This window comes from Hemiscyllium ocellatum, chromosome 15 (assembly GCF_020745735.1).
Source record: "Hemiscyllium ocellatum isolate sHemOce1 chromosome 15, sHemOce1.pat.X.cur, whole genome shotgun sequence".
In the NCBI taxonomy this organism is placed as follows: domain Eukaryota; kingdom Metazoa; phylum Chordata; class Chondrichthyes; order Orectolobiformes; family Hemiscylliidae; genus Hemiscyllium; species Hemiscyllium ocellatum.
Genome location: NC_083415.1, coordinates 18493248 through 18509357, shown reverse-complemented (window position 1 = coordinate 18509357; position 16110 = coordinate 18493248). Strand labels below are relative to the sequence as shown.

Below are 16110 nucleotides of genomic sequence, written 5' to 3'. Positions count from 1 at the left end.
TTGCAAAACGTATTAATTGTTTAAATATCTGCTATTATGTGCCTTTCATTATAACTTTAATGTATTTTCCTAATCTATGACAGTTACCTTTTCCATCATATCTTATTGTTTCATTTGTTTTAGATTTAAGAATTTATTTTGAGATTGAACAACATCATTTTCAAATCAAAGTAAAATTCCATCACATAATGGTCACTCTTCTCTGAAGAGTCTTTAACATTTATTAGCCCCTTCTCATTACAAAACTCTATATCTAAAATGCCTTGAGGTTACTTTCGGAAAACTTAGTGTAATCTAGAAACTAGAAAGATGAATCAGATCCTTCTTCTGTGACAACTAGTTACGTACTAAAATGTTTTGAAGACATACGTACTTTTTCTAAAATTGACTTATTTACACACCATTCCTAAAAGTAATGACACATAGTGCATATTCACCAATTAATCAACTTACAACTTTGCTACAGTGGTTACATTTTTTCACTCCTCCTTGCAATTGCTCAGGAATTATTGGAGTTTTAAAAGAGATGAGCAAACATTCACCCACTTGTAGACTTCGCTACAACATCACAGTTATCTAGCAGTGGTCCAGATTGAGATATCAACCACATCACTATCTGCCCCCACCCCAACACCCACTTCATGTGTATGTGAAGCCACTGAAATTCTTCCATGTTTAATTGTCACTTGTTATTCATGTTTCATCATTTCAAGCCTTATTCTGTCATTTGTGTAGACTGGTCCTCCTCCATTATGCCTTTATGCACCAAATTCTCAATTAATATTCTTTTTCTAACTGTACTTACTGATGAGCTGTAATCTTTGTGTAACTGACTTCCTTTTAGAGTAGTAAATGTCTGTTGAAACTTGCACATTCATTAACTGCTAAGAATTGCGTGGCATGGTGGCTCAGTGGCTAGCACCGCTGCCTCATAGTGCCAGGGACGGGGGTCTGATTCCTGCCTCAGGCAGCTGAGTAAATGGAGTCTGCACATTCTCCCTGTGTCTCTGTGGGTTTCCTCTGGGTGCTCTGGTTTCCTCCCACAACCCAAAGATGTGCAGGTCAGCTGAATTGGCCATGCTAAACTGCATTATTCAGGAGTAAATATAGGAGGGGGGAAATGGGTTATTCTTTGCAGGGTTGATGTGGACCTATTGGGCCGAAAGGGCTTGTTTCCATCCTGTAGGGAATCTAAATATTGTCCTAACTTTGCCAACTTCTACAATTAAGCATTTGCTCCCAGGTTCATGCTGAAACCTGTTTAGCTCAACAACCTGCCTCTGTAAAATGTATTTCGAATTAAAGCGGAAGTACCCCAAAAGGTGCTTAGAAATGTAAGACACCATTGTCCTCATATAATGAGTAAGCAAAAAGCTGGGTACAGTGTATTGAGGAAATTCTAACTGGGAAGATCACCTGTGCTGATTGAAGTATACTGGCAAGATCAATGAACTGCTCATGCCCATGTCATTGTCAAATACGTGTTGATCCAAGCAAAATAAAACCTGGCCAGATACTATTGATATTGAAGGAAGGAAGAGTGGGATGAAAAATTGTAGCTTTTTTTCTTTTTAGAGTCATAGAGTCAAAGAGATGTACAGCATGGAAACAGACCCTTCGGTCCAACTTGTCCATGCTGACCAGATATCCAAACCTAATCTAGCCCCACCTGCCAGCACCCGGCCCATAACCCTCCAAACTCTTCCTATTCATATACCCATCCAGATGCCTTTTAAATGTTGCAGTTGTACTAGCCGCCACCACATCCTCTGGCAGCTCATTCCATACACGTACCACCCTCTGCGTGAAGAAGGTTCCCCTTAGGTCCCTTTTATATCTTTCCCCTCTCACCCTAAACCTATGCCTTATAGTTCTGGACACCCCCACTTTGTCTATTTATCCTATCTATACCTCTCATGATATGACTGTCCATCCTAGTATTTCAGAAGCACTGGACATTGCAATCAATCCTGGTATGATTACTGAAAACACATGATAAAAATGCCACTTCCTTCTCTGTTTTGTTCTATCTCAAAATCTTAGATTGATTGTGTTGTCATATTTTCTAGCTTCTTGGAGCTTAGGGCTAATCTGTAACAAAGAACAATGGGATACAATTGATACAGCGATAGAGGTCATGATTTGCGCACCATTCCTAAAAGTAATGATTAATCTAGCTATAATGGATATTCACCAATCAACTTAGGTATTAGATTAGATTGCCTTCAGTGTGGAAACAGGCGTTTCCGCCCAATCAGTCCACACCGACTCTCTGAAGAGTAACCCACCCAGACCCATTTCCCTCTGACTGATGCACCTAACACTGCAGGCAATTTAACATGGCCAATTCACCTGACCTTCATATCTTTGGACTGTGGGAGGAAACTGGAGCACCCGGAGGAAACCCACGCAGACATGGGGAGAATGTGCAAACTCCACACAGACAGTTGCCAAAGGCTGGAATCGAACCCGGGACCCTGGTGCTGTGAGGCAGCAGTGCTAACCACTGAGCAACCGTGCCACCCCCATCATGTCACATTTTTCACTCTTCCTTGCAATTGCCAAATTGCTATTGTTATCATCAATTGTTGTACTTACTTCTTTGTTTCCGGTCCAAATCTATCATTTGCTTAGACTGGACCACCTCCTCCATGCCCTATGCACTAAGTTGTCAAAGTCATATACTTCTTCTAACTGTACTTGCTGATGACTTCCTGTGCGACTGACTTCCTTTTAGAGTAGCAAATGTCTGTTGAAACTCGCACATTCATTAACTACTAAGAATTATTATCCTAATTTTGCCATAGTTGAGCAATTACTCCCAGATTCATGCTGAAACCTGTTGAGCCCTGCACCTACCTCTGTAAATTGTATTTCTAAATAAAGCAGAAGTGCCCCAAAAGGTGCTTAGAAATTCAGGCCCAGTGTTGGTTGAAAAGTAAGGGGGTCTTTGTACTTATATTATGAATAAGCAAAAACTGGTTAGTGTGCATTGGGGAAGTTCTAGCAGGGAAGACCACCTGTTTTGGTTGAAGTAGACTGGCAAGATTAATGAATTCCATATGCCCATATCACTGTCATCTGCATGTTGACTCAAGCAAAATAAAACCTGCCCAGATACTACTGTTATTGCAGGAAGGAAGAGTGGGATCAAACATTGTGACTGAAGAGAGTTACAACATTCCAGAAGCATTGGGGACATTGCAATTGTGACTAATGGCGGTCCCAATTCAATAGGCTTGGGCACTGGAAATCAAGTTCCACCATTTCCAGACACATCACAAATATAAAAAGATTTAATCAAATAATCCAAAGTCCACAATTCATCAAACTGATGAACACAAGTTAGAAGAAAGCACCTACGAGGATTTTGCACTTAACAATAAAAAAGTTATTTATTTAAAACAAATTGTTTGTTGCTGAAGGGAGAAAAGAGCTACAAATTGCTAACTTACAAGTCTCCAGAACATTAACTCTAGTCATTTCTAAAAATGAATCCCAAATCCATACAAAAGGACAAAAAGTTTTATAAGTGGAGAAAGTTTGGAAGAATGAGGGGGGGAATCTGATTGAGGTATCTAAAACGCTAGAGGGGATTAATAAGGTGGGTGTTGATTAGATGTTCCTCCTTGTGGAGGAGTCTCAAACAAGAGGTCATAGATATAGAGCGAGTGGAGGTAGCTTCAAAACTGAGGTGGGGAGAAACTGCTTCTCTCAGAGGGTTCTGAATCTGTGGAACTCACTGCCCCAGAGTGCAGTGGAGGCAGAATTAACCAACAGATTCAAGACAGAAATGGATGTGTTTCTAATGAAAAGTGGGATAAAGGGCTATGGGGAGCAGGCAGGAAAGTGGAGTTGAGACCATGATAGGTTCAGCCATGATATGTTAAATGGTGGAGCAAGCTCAAAGGACTGAATTGCCTTTCCTGGCGCCTAATTCCTATGGGCCTATTAAAAACCAAAACTTAAGTCAGTGGGCCACAGTCCTGGCACCAGTCTGGATTGCAAGCATTAATGAGTTGTTTTTTCTTCAGTTCCTTCCGGCGCTTTTTAACTCTTTGATGAGGATAAGAGGTTGTGGTGACTCAATTCTCAGCTTTTCATCTATCGATTGAGAATTCAGTAATTGAGTATCTCGAAAGAGAGAGAGGGGGGGGGAGAGACAGACAGCAACTAGCAACTTCAGATTTGCCCTTACAGGAGGAAGAGAGAGATATTTTCTCCTTTACAGGCTGGAAGTCTGCACCATAATGTTTGAACACTAAGTTATAGCCACCTTCCGAGGAACCTGTTAAGAAGTTGTTGATATATCAAGTCAGCTGGAATTCACATGACTGGCCTAGTCTGAAAAACAAACAAATGTCTGTCACTTGGAAACCTGTCCCTGACACACCCATCGAACTAGGTTGTGTAACATCTTACCCCACTGCCTGAACATGGCAACATTGTAGACAAAATTTACAATGAGTACCTTTTTTAAAACTAAAACATTTTCTTCCCTTGGTTTAAAACAGTATTTTTTCCCACTTTTTCGTCCACAGTTCAGAAAAATAAAAGTTATGCTTATGACAGGGAGAATGTGCATTGAAGCCTTTTCCACAGGAAAGCATTATGGAGTAATTTACAACACAGGAACAAATTACTCAGCCCTTCATACTTGTGCTAGCTCTCTGGACAGCAACCGAGTCACATTTCATTCCTTCCCTCTAACGCCATGGTGCTGCAACATTTTTTTCCTTCAATTGCCTGTCCATTTTAGGGTAGCATGGTAGCTCAGTGGTTAGCACTGGTTGCCTCACAGTGCCAGGGACCTGGGTTTGTTCTCAGCCTTGGGCGACAGTTTGTGTGGAATTTGCACATTCTCCCTGTGTTTGCGTGAGTTTCTTCCGGGTGCTCTAGTTACTTTTGCCACAGTTGAAGAGTGTGGTGCTGGAAAAGCACAGCTGGTCAGGCAGCATCTGAAGAGCAGGAGAATTGAAGTTTCAGACGTAAGCCCTTCGTTAGGAAATGTTTGCCACAGTCCAAAGATGTACAGGTTAGGTGGATTGACCATGGAGAATACAAGATTATAGGGACAGGATGGGGGTGGGGTGGGTCTGGGTGGGATGGTCTTCAGAGGGTCAGTGTGGATTTGAGTGCCTGCCTCCACACTGTAGGGATTCAATGACTCAATCATTCACTGTGTGAATTTGTTCTGCCATCTTCAAAGATCAAAGCAGCTCCAGGTCCTTCTGTCCTTCAACACTCTTTAGAACTTTGCCATTAATTCTACACTGCCTTTCCTTATCTCTCAGTCAAATGTATCACCTCAGTGAGAATTGCAGATGCTGGAGATTGGAGTCGAGACTGTGGTGCTGGAAAAGTATATCAGGTCAGGCAGAATCCGAGGAGCAGGAGAGTCGAGGTTGCGGGCTAATGCCCTCATTCATGATGAAGAGCTTTTGCCTGAAACGTTGACTGTCCTGCTCCTTGGATGCTGCCTGACCTGCCCATTCTGACAGCCTATCTTTCTCATGCTGTAAACTGTCAGCAACATCTTTACTTGTTGTCACTCATCCAAACTTCATCACATCAATATATTTTAATTGTATCCTATATTCCAATATTAAAGTCATTCAGAAATATAAAGAAAAGTGCTCCTAACACTGAGTCTTAGGAGCATTACTTTCTACCAGTCTTCGGTCTGAAACTCATTGTATTCTGTCCTGAAACAAATGCTTTTTTAAAATTCATTGGACACTAGATCTATCTCTTCATGAACCTTTATGTTGTAATTTACCATTTTATTTGATAGCTTGTCACGCATGTCTTGAAACCCATGTGGACACCACCCATTCCATTCTCTTCATTAATCCCTCTATCATTACATAAGGAAAACATCAGCCTCTTATAAATCTACACTACCACTCCTTAATTAACTCAAACATCTCCAAGTGCCTGTTGATGTCCTTATTTCTCAGATTATTGTCTATAAAACATTAACCACCACTGGTTTTAAGCTAACAAATATAGGAAATATAAATATACATTCATGAATTGAAGGAAAGTAATGAATTACTCTCGCCAAATTTACAGTCAACACAGCCTTTCTAAACTAAAAATCTTTTGATTTTATATGGTCCAAATCCCTCTATTCTCTGCTTATCATGTATCTGTTAAGACACTTCTTCAATGTTGCTATCGTATCCACCTCCAATATCTCCTCTGCCAGCGCATACCAAGCACTAATCACCTTCCATGTAAAAAAAGTTGCCTGTCATATCTCCTTTGAACTTGGCCCTTGTATCTTATATCTATCCCCAAATTATCCCTGAGTAATTGATATTTCTACCCTGGGAAAAGGTTTCTGATGATTCTTTCAATCCATACCTCTCATAATTTTGTAAACTTCTATCAGGTCATCCCTCATTCTTTGACATTCAAGTGAAAATAAACCAATTCTGTCCAATAATCTCTCCGCATAGCTAATACTTTCAAACCAGGTGACAACCTAGTGAACAGTTTCTGTACCCTCTCCAAAGTCTCCACATCCTTCTGATAATGTGGCAACCAGAACTGTACATAATATTCCAAATGTTTCCTAATTAAAGTTCTATACAGCTGCAACACAACTTACCAATTTCTATACTCTATGCCCTGACCAATGAGGGCAAGCATGCCATTTGCCTCCTTGACCAGGAGGCCACTTTCAGGGAATTGTGGACCTGTGTGCCAAGAAGCCTCTGGATATTGATGCTTCTAAGTGTTCTACCATTTCCTATATACTTCTCTCCTGCAAGTTCTTCCAAAATACATTACCTTACATTTGTCTGAATTGAACTCCATCTGCTAGTCTTTTTCCAAGTCTCCAGCCCATCAGTGGAGTTTAGGAGAATGAGAGGTGATTTTATAGAAACATATAGGATTCTTAAGGGGCTTGATAGAGTAAATGTTGAGAGGATGCTTCCTGTCACAGGAGAGTCTAGGACCAAAGGGCACAGTCTCAGAATAAACAAATATAAGGTTGAGGTGAGTAGGAATTTCTTCTCTTAGAGGGTTGCCAGTCTTTAGAACTCATTGCCCAGAGAGGCTTGGGTGACTCTCTGAGTGGAATTTGAACATTCTCCCCGTGACTGTGTGGGTTTTCTCTGGGTGCTCTAATTTCCTCCCACAGTCCAAAGATGTCAGATTAGGTGAATTGGTCATGCTAAAATTGCCGATAGTGTTCATGGATGTGTAGGTTAGGTGCATAAGTCAGGGGTAAATGCAGAGTATTAGAATATGGGAATGGGTCTAAATGGGTTACTCTTGGTGTGGACTTGTTGCATCGAAGGGCCTGTTTCCACACTGTAGGGATTTTGTAGTGATTCGATGTTCTTGTGTATATTTAAGGCTGAGAAAGATGGATCCTTGAAGATTACAGAAATCAAAGGTTACAGGGAAAGGCAGGAAATTGGATGTAAGGACTATCGGATCAATCATGATTCTATTGAATGGCAAAGCAAGTTTGAGGTACCAAATAGCCTACCCCTCTTTCTATTTCTTATGATCTTAGATTTGCAGATAATCTTTCTTGATTTTGATATCAGATTTGTCACACTTTGGCCTCCAGCACCACTCCTGAATCTAGAGGAGATTGGAAGATTACAGCTTGTCTCTTCAACCACCCCTTTTGGGATTTAACAACCGGGGATACAAGCCGTCCAGACAGTTACTTATCTACTCTGAGCACAGCCAGACTTTCCAGTACCTGATGCCCCTCAATTTTCATCCATTATCTCAACCAGCTCTGCTTCTACCAATATTTCATCAGCATTTCCTGTTTTTAGTTCATACTGACACAAATTTTCATTCTGTATTCTAGGCCTTCAAATGTAAATCACCTTTTATCTGGAATTAGACCCATCACCTGAAATGATGTCATGGAATATTATGCATCTTGAAAAGGGAGACAGGATCTTGGTTTACCAACATATTTGAAAATCAACATCTCTCATAATGCAACACTCCCTCAGTACTGCTCTGAGCTGTAAGCATTGTCTTTTGTGCTGAACTCCTGGAGTACATTTCAATCAACAGATATGAATCAGAGGTAGGATGGTATCAAATGAACAACAGCAAACGCCCTAAATTATGGTTTGGTGAGTCTCTCTATCTACATTTAATGTACTTGATTTACCTGGCAGTCTCCACCTGCAGTAGTGAGCCTCACAACACAACACTTAGTGTACTGGATAGCCCAGTGTTGCTAATCAAGCTCCATGATGCTCCAGTATCACAGAGTGAAAAAGTAATAGATGCAGATCCCAAGAACTGAGTCAGTCTGAGGATTGAATCCCCACTTTCAGTGTCATCACGCACATTTGGGTTAGCATGGTGGCTCGATGGTTGGCATTGCTGCTTCAGAGTGCCAGGGACCTGGATTCGATTTGAACTGTGGGCATCTGTTTGTGTGGCGTCTGCACATTCTCCCCGTGTCTGTGTGGGTTTGTTTTGGTTTCTTCCCACAGTCCCAAAGATGTGCAGGTCAGGTGGATTGGTCATGCTAAATTGGCCATAGTGTGCAAGCTAGGAGGATTGCAGGGGTACAGGGATAGGCAGGTGTCTGGTGGGCTGCTTCCACAGTGTAGGGATTCCATGGCTAACTGTTACAAGTTAAGTCCTCAGATTGCCTCGTCAGAGCCTGTGTAGCTAGAGTAGAGATTTGGAACTTTCTATTATCCAGCCTGGGATCTTCTGGCATGCCAAATGAGGAGAAGAAGCATTCTGCTGTCTGGTCAGTGCAAGTATGATATAGGCTTGGGAAACAACATGGACACTAAAGATTTGACCATGTCTGGACCATTATAAAGGATCCTGGGAAATAGTGGAAGACTGTTTTTGGAAGAGAGTGAGTGGTGAAGGGACACTGTATTCTCCAAGAATGTCAACCTGACTATATGTTACAGTGGATGCCTTTCAGAAAAACTTAGACACACAGTCAGAGAGTTGCATTTTCCCTTTCTTCTAGGAGATATGAGGGCTATTGACATGAATGAGAAGATTTTGGAAAGAGAGCCAATATTTTCTTGTGGCCGTGCCATGTTAATATCTCTGGGTTATTTGTAAAAGTAATATCTCCAAGTTTGTAGATGACACAAAGGTGGGTGGGAGGGTGAGCATGTGAGGATGATGTCTGGTGATGCTTCAGTGTGATTTGGACAAGTTGACTGAGTGGGCAATAGCATGGCAGATGTAGTAGACTATGGTTAAGTGTGAGGTTATCCACTTTGGTAACAAAACAGACATACAGGTTATTATTATTTGAATGACGATAGTTTGGAAAAAAGGAAGTTGCAACAAGACCTGAATGCCCTTGTACGCCAGGTTCCGAAAGTAAGCATGCATGTGCAGTAGGTGGTGAAGAAAGCAGATGTTTTTTTGGCTTTCATAGCAAGAGAATTCAAGCACAGGAGGAGGGTTGAGTTGCAACAAGATTCTTGTATACACACCTGGAGTATTGTGTGTAGTTTTGGTCTCATCTGAGGAAGTGAGGACTGCAAATGCTGGTGATCGGAGTTGCAGAGTGGGCTGCTGGAAAAGCACAGCCAGTCAGGCATCATCCGAGGAGCAGGAGAGTCAACGTTTCGAGCATAAGCTGATAAAGAGCTTATGCTTGAAACATCGACTCTCCTGCTCCACAGATGCTGCCTGACTGGCTGTGCTTTTCCAGCACCACACTCTTTGACCCTGATCTGAGGAAGGGTATCCTGACTAAGGATGAATGAAATGAAGGTTTACCAGATTTACTTCTAGGATAGCAGGACTGATATATGAAGAGCGATTGAATTAATTAGGACTATATTCGCTCGTGTTGAGAAAATTAAGTGGTCATTTCCTGGAAACTTACAAAATTCGAACAGGACTAGAAGAGTACATGGAGTATAGGGTGAAAGTAGAAACAAAATACTGAGTTGGATGATCAGTCAAGAGCATATGGAATGGTGGCACAGACTTGAGGAGCTGAATGGCCCACTCCTGTTCCTATTTTCAATGTTTATCATTGGTAAGAAACTCAATGGTGTGGCCTGGAGGCCATTTAATATGCTTAAGGGCTTAATTAAGGATTGTAACCTAGCCTTTGCTGAGTCATGAGGTCCCGCTGCAGCAGGTAGAGACTGCCAGGTAAACCAAGACAGCGTCCTGATGGATTTCTGCAGGGCTGGGTCAGGTTTACTCCTTAATGGAAGGTCAGTGGCCCCGGAGATTGCTTGATGTGATTACCAGTTTTTCCTATCCGTCACACTTACATTAAATGTCAGAGTATGTTGAAGATCAGGTTACACAAAAGCGCCTGGTGTTTGATTCTGCTTTCATACATTTGCTATAACCCTTTCATCACCTTGCCTGTTGCTTTCTTACATGTAATTTTGAAAGCAGCTGCCACAACTGCTGGAATTAAAGATAGAAACTGGTCAGGCAGCATCTGCGGAGAGAGAAATAGGTCAAAGGGGAAAAAGAATAATGATCTTTTTAGATCAGAAGCCCACCTCCATGAATAGTTTTCCCTCTGCTAATTGGCTGTCACCAGTGAGAAAACGATACCCCAGGGCCTGATACCTAATGATGCAAAGGCTGCAGTTCTCATCCCTGACAACAATGTGACTTGCTGCTTGGTGGCAGAAATCTGCCTTGCATTTGAGGAAGGAGCAAAATGGAAGAAGATATTTTTAAAAACGAGGTAAATAAAGATGCTAGGCATCATCAACGTAGCATTTATTGAGGGGAAATTACTGGAAAGTGTCCTTAAAGTAAAATAATTACCATCTGAAGAAACCGTACATCTATAAGTGAACTCACATGTTGAAGATTGTGGTGCTGGAAAAGTACAGCCAGTCAGGCAACATTCAAGAAGCAGGAGAGTCAACAGTTCGAGCATAAGTGCTTCATCAGGAATCGAGCTTATGCCTGAAATGCTTCTCAGATGCTGCCTGACCAGCTGTGCTTTTCAAGCACCACATCCTTCGACTTTGACCTCCAGCATCTGCAGTCCTCACCTTCTCCTGGGAAATCTCATGGTAAGTTCTTTGAGGTATTTGAAGAGAGTGTAAACTTCATGGGATCAGAGGCTGTTGCTGTATTTCAATGATTCTTTCGATGTCTTCGAATGAGAGAATGTTTCATAAAGTTAGAAATTCTGGCCTAGGCAACACGTTTCTGAACCAACCTGAAAATTGGCTGAGGCAGAGAAAGCAAAGTGCATTTGTATATATATGGTAGCTGGATTGAAATGGAAAGAGACAAGTTGTGGTATGTTTTAGAGATCAGTGCTGAGTCTACAAAAATACTCAATATACTTGGCAGTGGCTCAAATTAGGATCTACGGAGGCACTGGAGATAATGGACTGCATGTTGCTTCATGTTGGAATATTGCTGATGTATGGAGTTAGCTGTTATGTTAGTTTATTTGATAGAACTGACTAAATTCTTTCATACTTTCTCAGCAATGGAGGTTGCTTGATGTGATTGTCTTATTTTCCTACATGTCGCACCTACATTAAATGTCAGAGTATGATGAGAGTCAGGTTACACAAAAGTGCCTGCTGTTTGATTCTGCTCCATGTTTATTTGTTGTAACCCTTTCATCACCACGTCTGTTGCTTTCCACAGCTACCACAAACACTGGAATTAAAGACAGAAAATGGTCCAAATTCTGTGTTGGTCAGGCATCATCTGTAGAGAGAGAAACAGTCAAAGGGGGAAAAAGAACAGTGGTCTATTTTTAGATCAGAAAACCACCTCCACCGGGAACTGCTTGAAGTTTTGATTTCTCACTTGGCAAGTCTTTAATTGTCCATTCTTTGTCCATTAGAACAAGTGAGTTGGGAATAGAAATGGATAGATGAAGTGTGCAGGATTGATTTCGCCTTCCCAAGGCAGCCATTATAGAGGCTGCAAATTTTCAAAAGGAAGAAATGTGTTGATTGTGCTAAAGTTGTTCAAAGCACAGGGGGATATAAGGTGTCAGAGGTGAGCAGAAGTCTGGAATTCATGGGTGAACAGCTTCCTCCCTTTGTTGATGCCAACTTGGTTCTGAAGCTGGACACTGTGAGAGAAAGGAGAGAGGTTGCTCCCAGAAGACTGCAGGAGGAGGCCGTCATCATCTGCATTTGCCTGAGTGTAGCACCAAGAAAACCCAGTAAAGTGGGAGACAATAGGATTCTGTGCGGTGAGGGTGGGTGAGTTCTACATTGGATGGAGTCCTACCCACCATGGAGAAAAATGGTAGTTGGAGGTCATTCGTCTCAGTTCCAGAACATCTTCACAGGAGTTCCCACCCCAACACGTGCTACTGCTCACTCTATGCTAACCCTCTGCACTGCCCACTCACTCACTCTGGACACCTCCCCACCTGCACCAACTTCTGTAATACCTGCCTTTTTCTCATTCCATGAAGAAAACAGCACACAATAAGGCAGATAGGGTCAGGATCGATGGTGTGCTGCCAATTATTTGCCTCCTCACCCCTTAAGAGAAGACAGTCCTGACTCTGATTGCCCAGAGCAGTCCCTAGGCTGATAACAGAATGTCTCCTTGTAAGGCAGTGTGTAGTGCATGATACCAAAAATGACACCTCCAACCCAGATCAATAAGAGTTCATTGGACAGAGCAGAAAGCAATTGCTGGAGAGTGGAAAAGTATGTGAGAACTGGCTGTTTAGCAAGAAGGGCGGCACGATGGCACAGTGGTTAGCACTGCTGTCTCACAGCGCCAGAGACCTGGGTTCAATTCCCGCCTCAGGCGACTGACTGTGTGGAGTTTGCACGTTCTCCCTGTGTCTGTGTGGGTTTCCTTCAGGTGCTCCGGTGTCCTCCCACAGTCCAAAGATGTGCAGGCCAGGTGAATTGGCCATGCTAAATTGCCCGTAGAGTTAGGTTAGGGATATGGGTGGTTGCGCTTCGGCAGGTCAGTGTGGACTTGTTGGGCCGAAGGGCCTATTTCCACACTGTAAGTAATCTAATCTAATCTAAGGTGGCCTGGGTGTGAGAACAGGCTGTTTTGCAGCAAAACTTAGACTTGCTTTTGACTACAAGTACAGAGGAATGTGTGGGTAAAGTACTCAGAAGAGGTAATTCAAAATGCAACATCAAATGCAGTATATCATTAAGGGGCTTTTCACAATTTGTTGGACTTCACCAGTTTGATGAGTGCTGTGAAAATGAATATTGAGCTTCAAGCTCCAACCACTGCGAGGGGTCCTGGGCAAGTGAAAGGTGGTGAAACTCACTTATTTGAATATGATCTAAGATGTTTAAGCCAATAATTAGTTTCAATACATCTAAAATGGGATACGCTCATAATTAGGTCCAATCTGTATATACGAAGTAATTTACGCAAATAAACATACATTATATGAAAGCACGTGCCTTCTTGTTTTCTACAAGGTAACTCTGATTGCACTTCAAAATAATTGTATTTGCTGTAAGATGCTTTGAGATGTCTTGAGTTGATGAAAACACATCTTTTTCTTCCCTTTCTAGTCTTCAGGAAGGCAGACAAACTAAATGCTAAGATCTGGAAATACCAGTCAGAAGCCCATGTAGCCAATCCCATTTAGGCTAGAATAATGATGCAATAGTTAGGACTGGTTATTTAATTTGTCAAGAAATTTAAAGGCAAAAAAATCATGTCATGAATGACATGCCTACTTTATAAAAAAGCAGTCCATCTAGGAAAGAAACACTGTACATTTCTTGTTAAAGAGGAAAGGAGTAGTGGATCTATAGTGATATTCTAATTCTAATTCCCTTATTTCTCATTGAAATGTTGTGCAATGGATTGCCCTTGAAGAAATTTACATCATTGTATGGTAATCAAGCAAATTATGATTTTGAATTTTTGAACAGTGCCATGCCCTTTTTAGTCATGACACATCCCACAGAGGTGTGGCAATTTGTTACTGAGGCTACAAATAGACACAGACTGTTGCCGTAAACATATGCTCTGGATCGGTAAGCAGACGCTGTCTTCTGATCATATAGCTCACTGAGGAAGTGGGTTTTTTTGAAAAATCATTTAGTTGAAAGCAACATCATAAACAACATGTCGAATTGTAAGTTCAAAGTTCTAAATCTTGAACAATCTCTTCCACTGACTTTGCTTTGGTCTCTTTTTTGCTTATTCTTTATAAATGGTTTTGCTTTAATGCCTGTAGATGAAGTATTTTGTGGCTTAGTTGAAGAGTAGTGCTTTGATTATATTCTCTCTGTTTGATATAGGAATTTCTTTCCCTCTTTCTTTGGTATCTTTTAGACTGCAGTCAGAAGTCGAGAGATTGAATGTGGATACTGTATTCTGATGCTTTTCTTTTAAATGCACATTCTTATCTACTGAAATACCTGATGTGAAATTTTAAATGCGTAGCAGGTAACTACAGCAGAATGCAAAACTAAGTGGGCGGCACGGTGGCACAGTGGTTAGCACTGCTGCCTCACAGCGCCTGTAGACCCGGGTTCAATTCCCGACTCAGGCGACTGACTGTGTGGAGTTTGTACGTTCTCCCCGTGTCTGCGTGGGTTTCCTCCGGGTGCTCCGGTTTCCTCCCACAGTCACAAAGATGTGTGGGTCAGGTGAATTGGCCAAGCTAAAATTGCCCGTAGTGTTAGGTTAGGGGTATGGGTGGGTTGCGGGTCGGTGTGGGCTTGTTGGGCCGAAGGGCCTGTTTCCACACGGTAAGTCTAATCTAAGTCTATTTACTTTTGGCAGAGAATGTGAAAGTGTGTCACTTCTTGATGGTTTTCAGCAGACCCAGCCTTGGACAGTACTGTTTAAACCCTCTATACAATAGAATTGTACTCACCTAGGAAGTGTGAATCAGGTAGTCTAGGACACTGTTCTGTTGGGGAGGCTTTTATATTACTTGACCTCGGTCTTGTTCAGTCAGCCTTTGGACTACTGCTTTTGCATTGAAGCACATGTGAAATATTTTATAGAAATGTCTAAATAAAGGGAAGATTAATGTTGCCAATGAAGTCCTCAGCATGTTGGCAACCGTCCTGTGCAGTTGAGTAGACTCTTGGTGTGCAAAAATCATGAACTGGCATCTTTTTCCTGTTATCTGCAATCTGTTGTGCCAACTGGAAAACTGACAAGACACCTGCCTCCCTTTTAGGAAGGCTCAATGGATCACATATCAACCAAAACATTCTGAAGCCATCGTTGGAAAATCCTCTGGAATCCCCTTGGGGGCAAATGTCGTGTTGAGAAAGAGCTTTTACTCAACAGTGCCATTGTGACTCCTGTTAAAAATTACCCCCACCACTCCCCTTGGGCTACAAGATCATCAAGGCCACAGTTAAGGGTTATGGGGGAAGGCTGGAGGATTTGTATCTGTTCCAATTGTTGCCAGTTTACCACAGAACACTCTGATCCAAAGGAAGGTGTTGCATCCCCTAATGCTTGTGAAACCATTAACCAGATAGAAGTCTTGATCACATCCATAGTGTGCATGTGACATCTTTGAGACACTGAGGGAAGAAAGAGCTAGTGATTGGGTGGTTCACGAAGAAGCCTGTCAAAATCGTCTGACAGAATATCTCATCATAAGACCTTTCAAGCAAGATGGTAGTGGGTAGGGCACACTCTAACAAGCACCTCAGGGTTCAGCATTACTGCATTCTTCCCTCAGACCTCTGTAATGGGGAAGAAACCATTGTCCACCTCTTTCTGAAATGTCCCTTTGCAAAGAAGATCTGGAAAGAGATGTAGCTTTATTGACAAGGTTTATTCTGAGCAGCTCTATGACATAAGATTCTGCTGTATGAGCAGCTCCCCAGAAATACACATTGGGGTAAACTTTACCTGTGGTTGGAGAACCATGAGCTCAGTTAAAAATCATTTATACTTCAACAAATTCTTGCAGGTATTCCATAGCATATCGTTGTTTGTAACTAAGTGTGGTCGGTTAGTACAGTGCAAGAACATCCAGGAGGCCATAAAGTCTAGGGTGTCCATTGCAAATGTTGAATCGGGAAAGGACACAGCCTCAGGGGGAAACCTCTCAGGTAGTGTGTATCAGACAATGTTTGGTATGGATTGTACATTATAAGCCTAATCTGTTATTAAAGATATAGTGAGTAATCTAAATGCTTC

General features: G+C 41.9%; 1 protein-coding gene across 1 annotated transcript in view; it reads left to right on the top strand.

The window, feature by feature from the left end:
• Positions 1–13937: 13937 nt before the first annotated feature.
• The window catches only part of LOC132822903 (protein-glutamine gamma-glutamyltransferase 2-like), a 40263-nt gene continuing 38090 nt past the window's right edge, over positions 13938–16110 (top strand). The window contains exon 1 of the mRNA XM_060836301.1: positions 13938–14071. Within this exon, the coding sequence (XP_060692284.1) occupies positions 14062–14071 (10 nt within the window). The 5' untranslated portion in view covers positions 13938–14061. The remainder of the gene's footprint in view (positions 14072–16110) is intronic.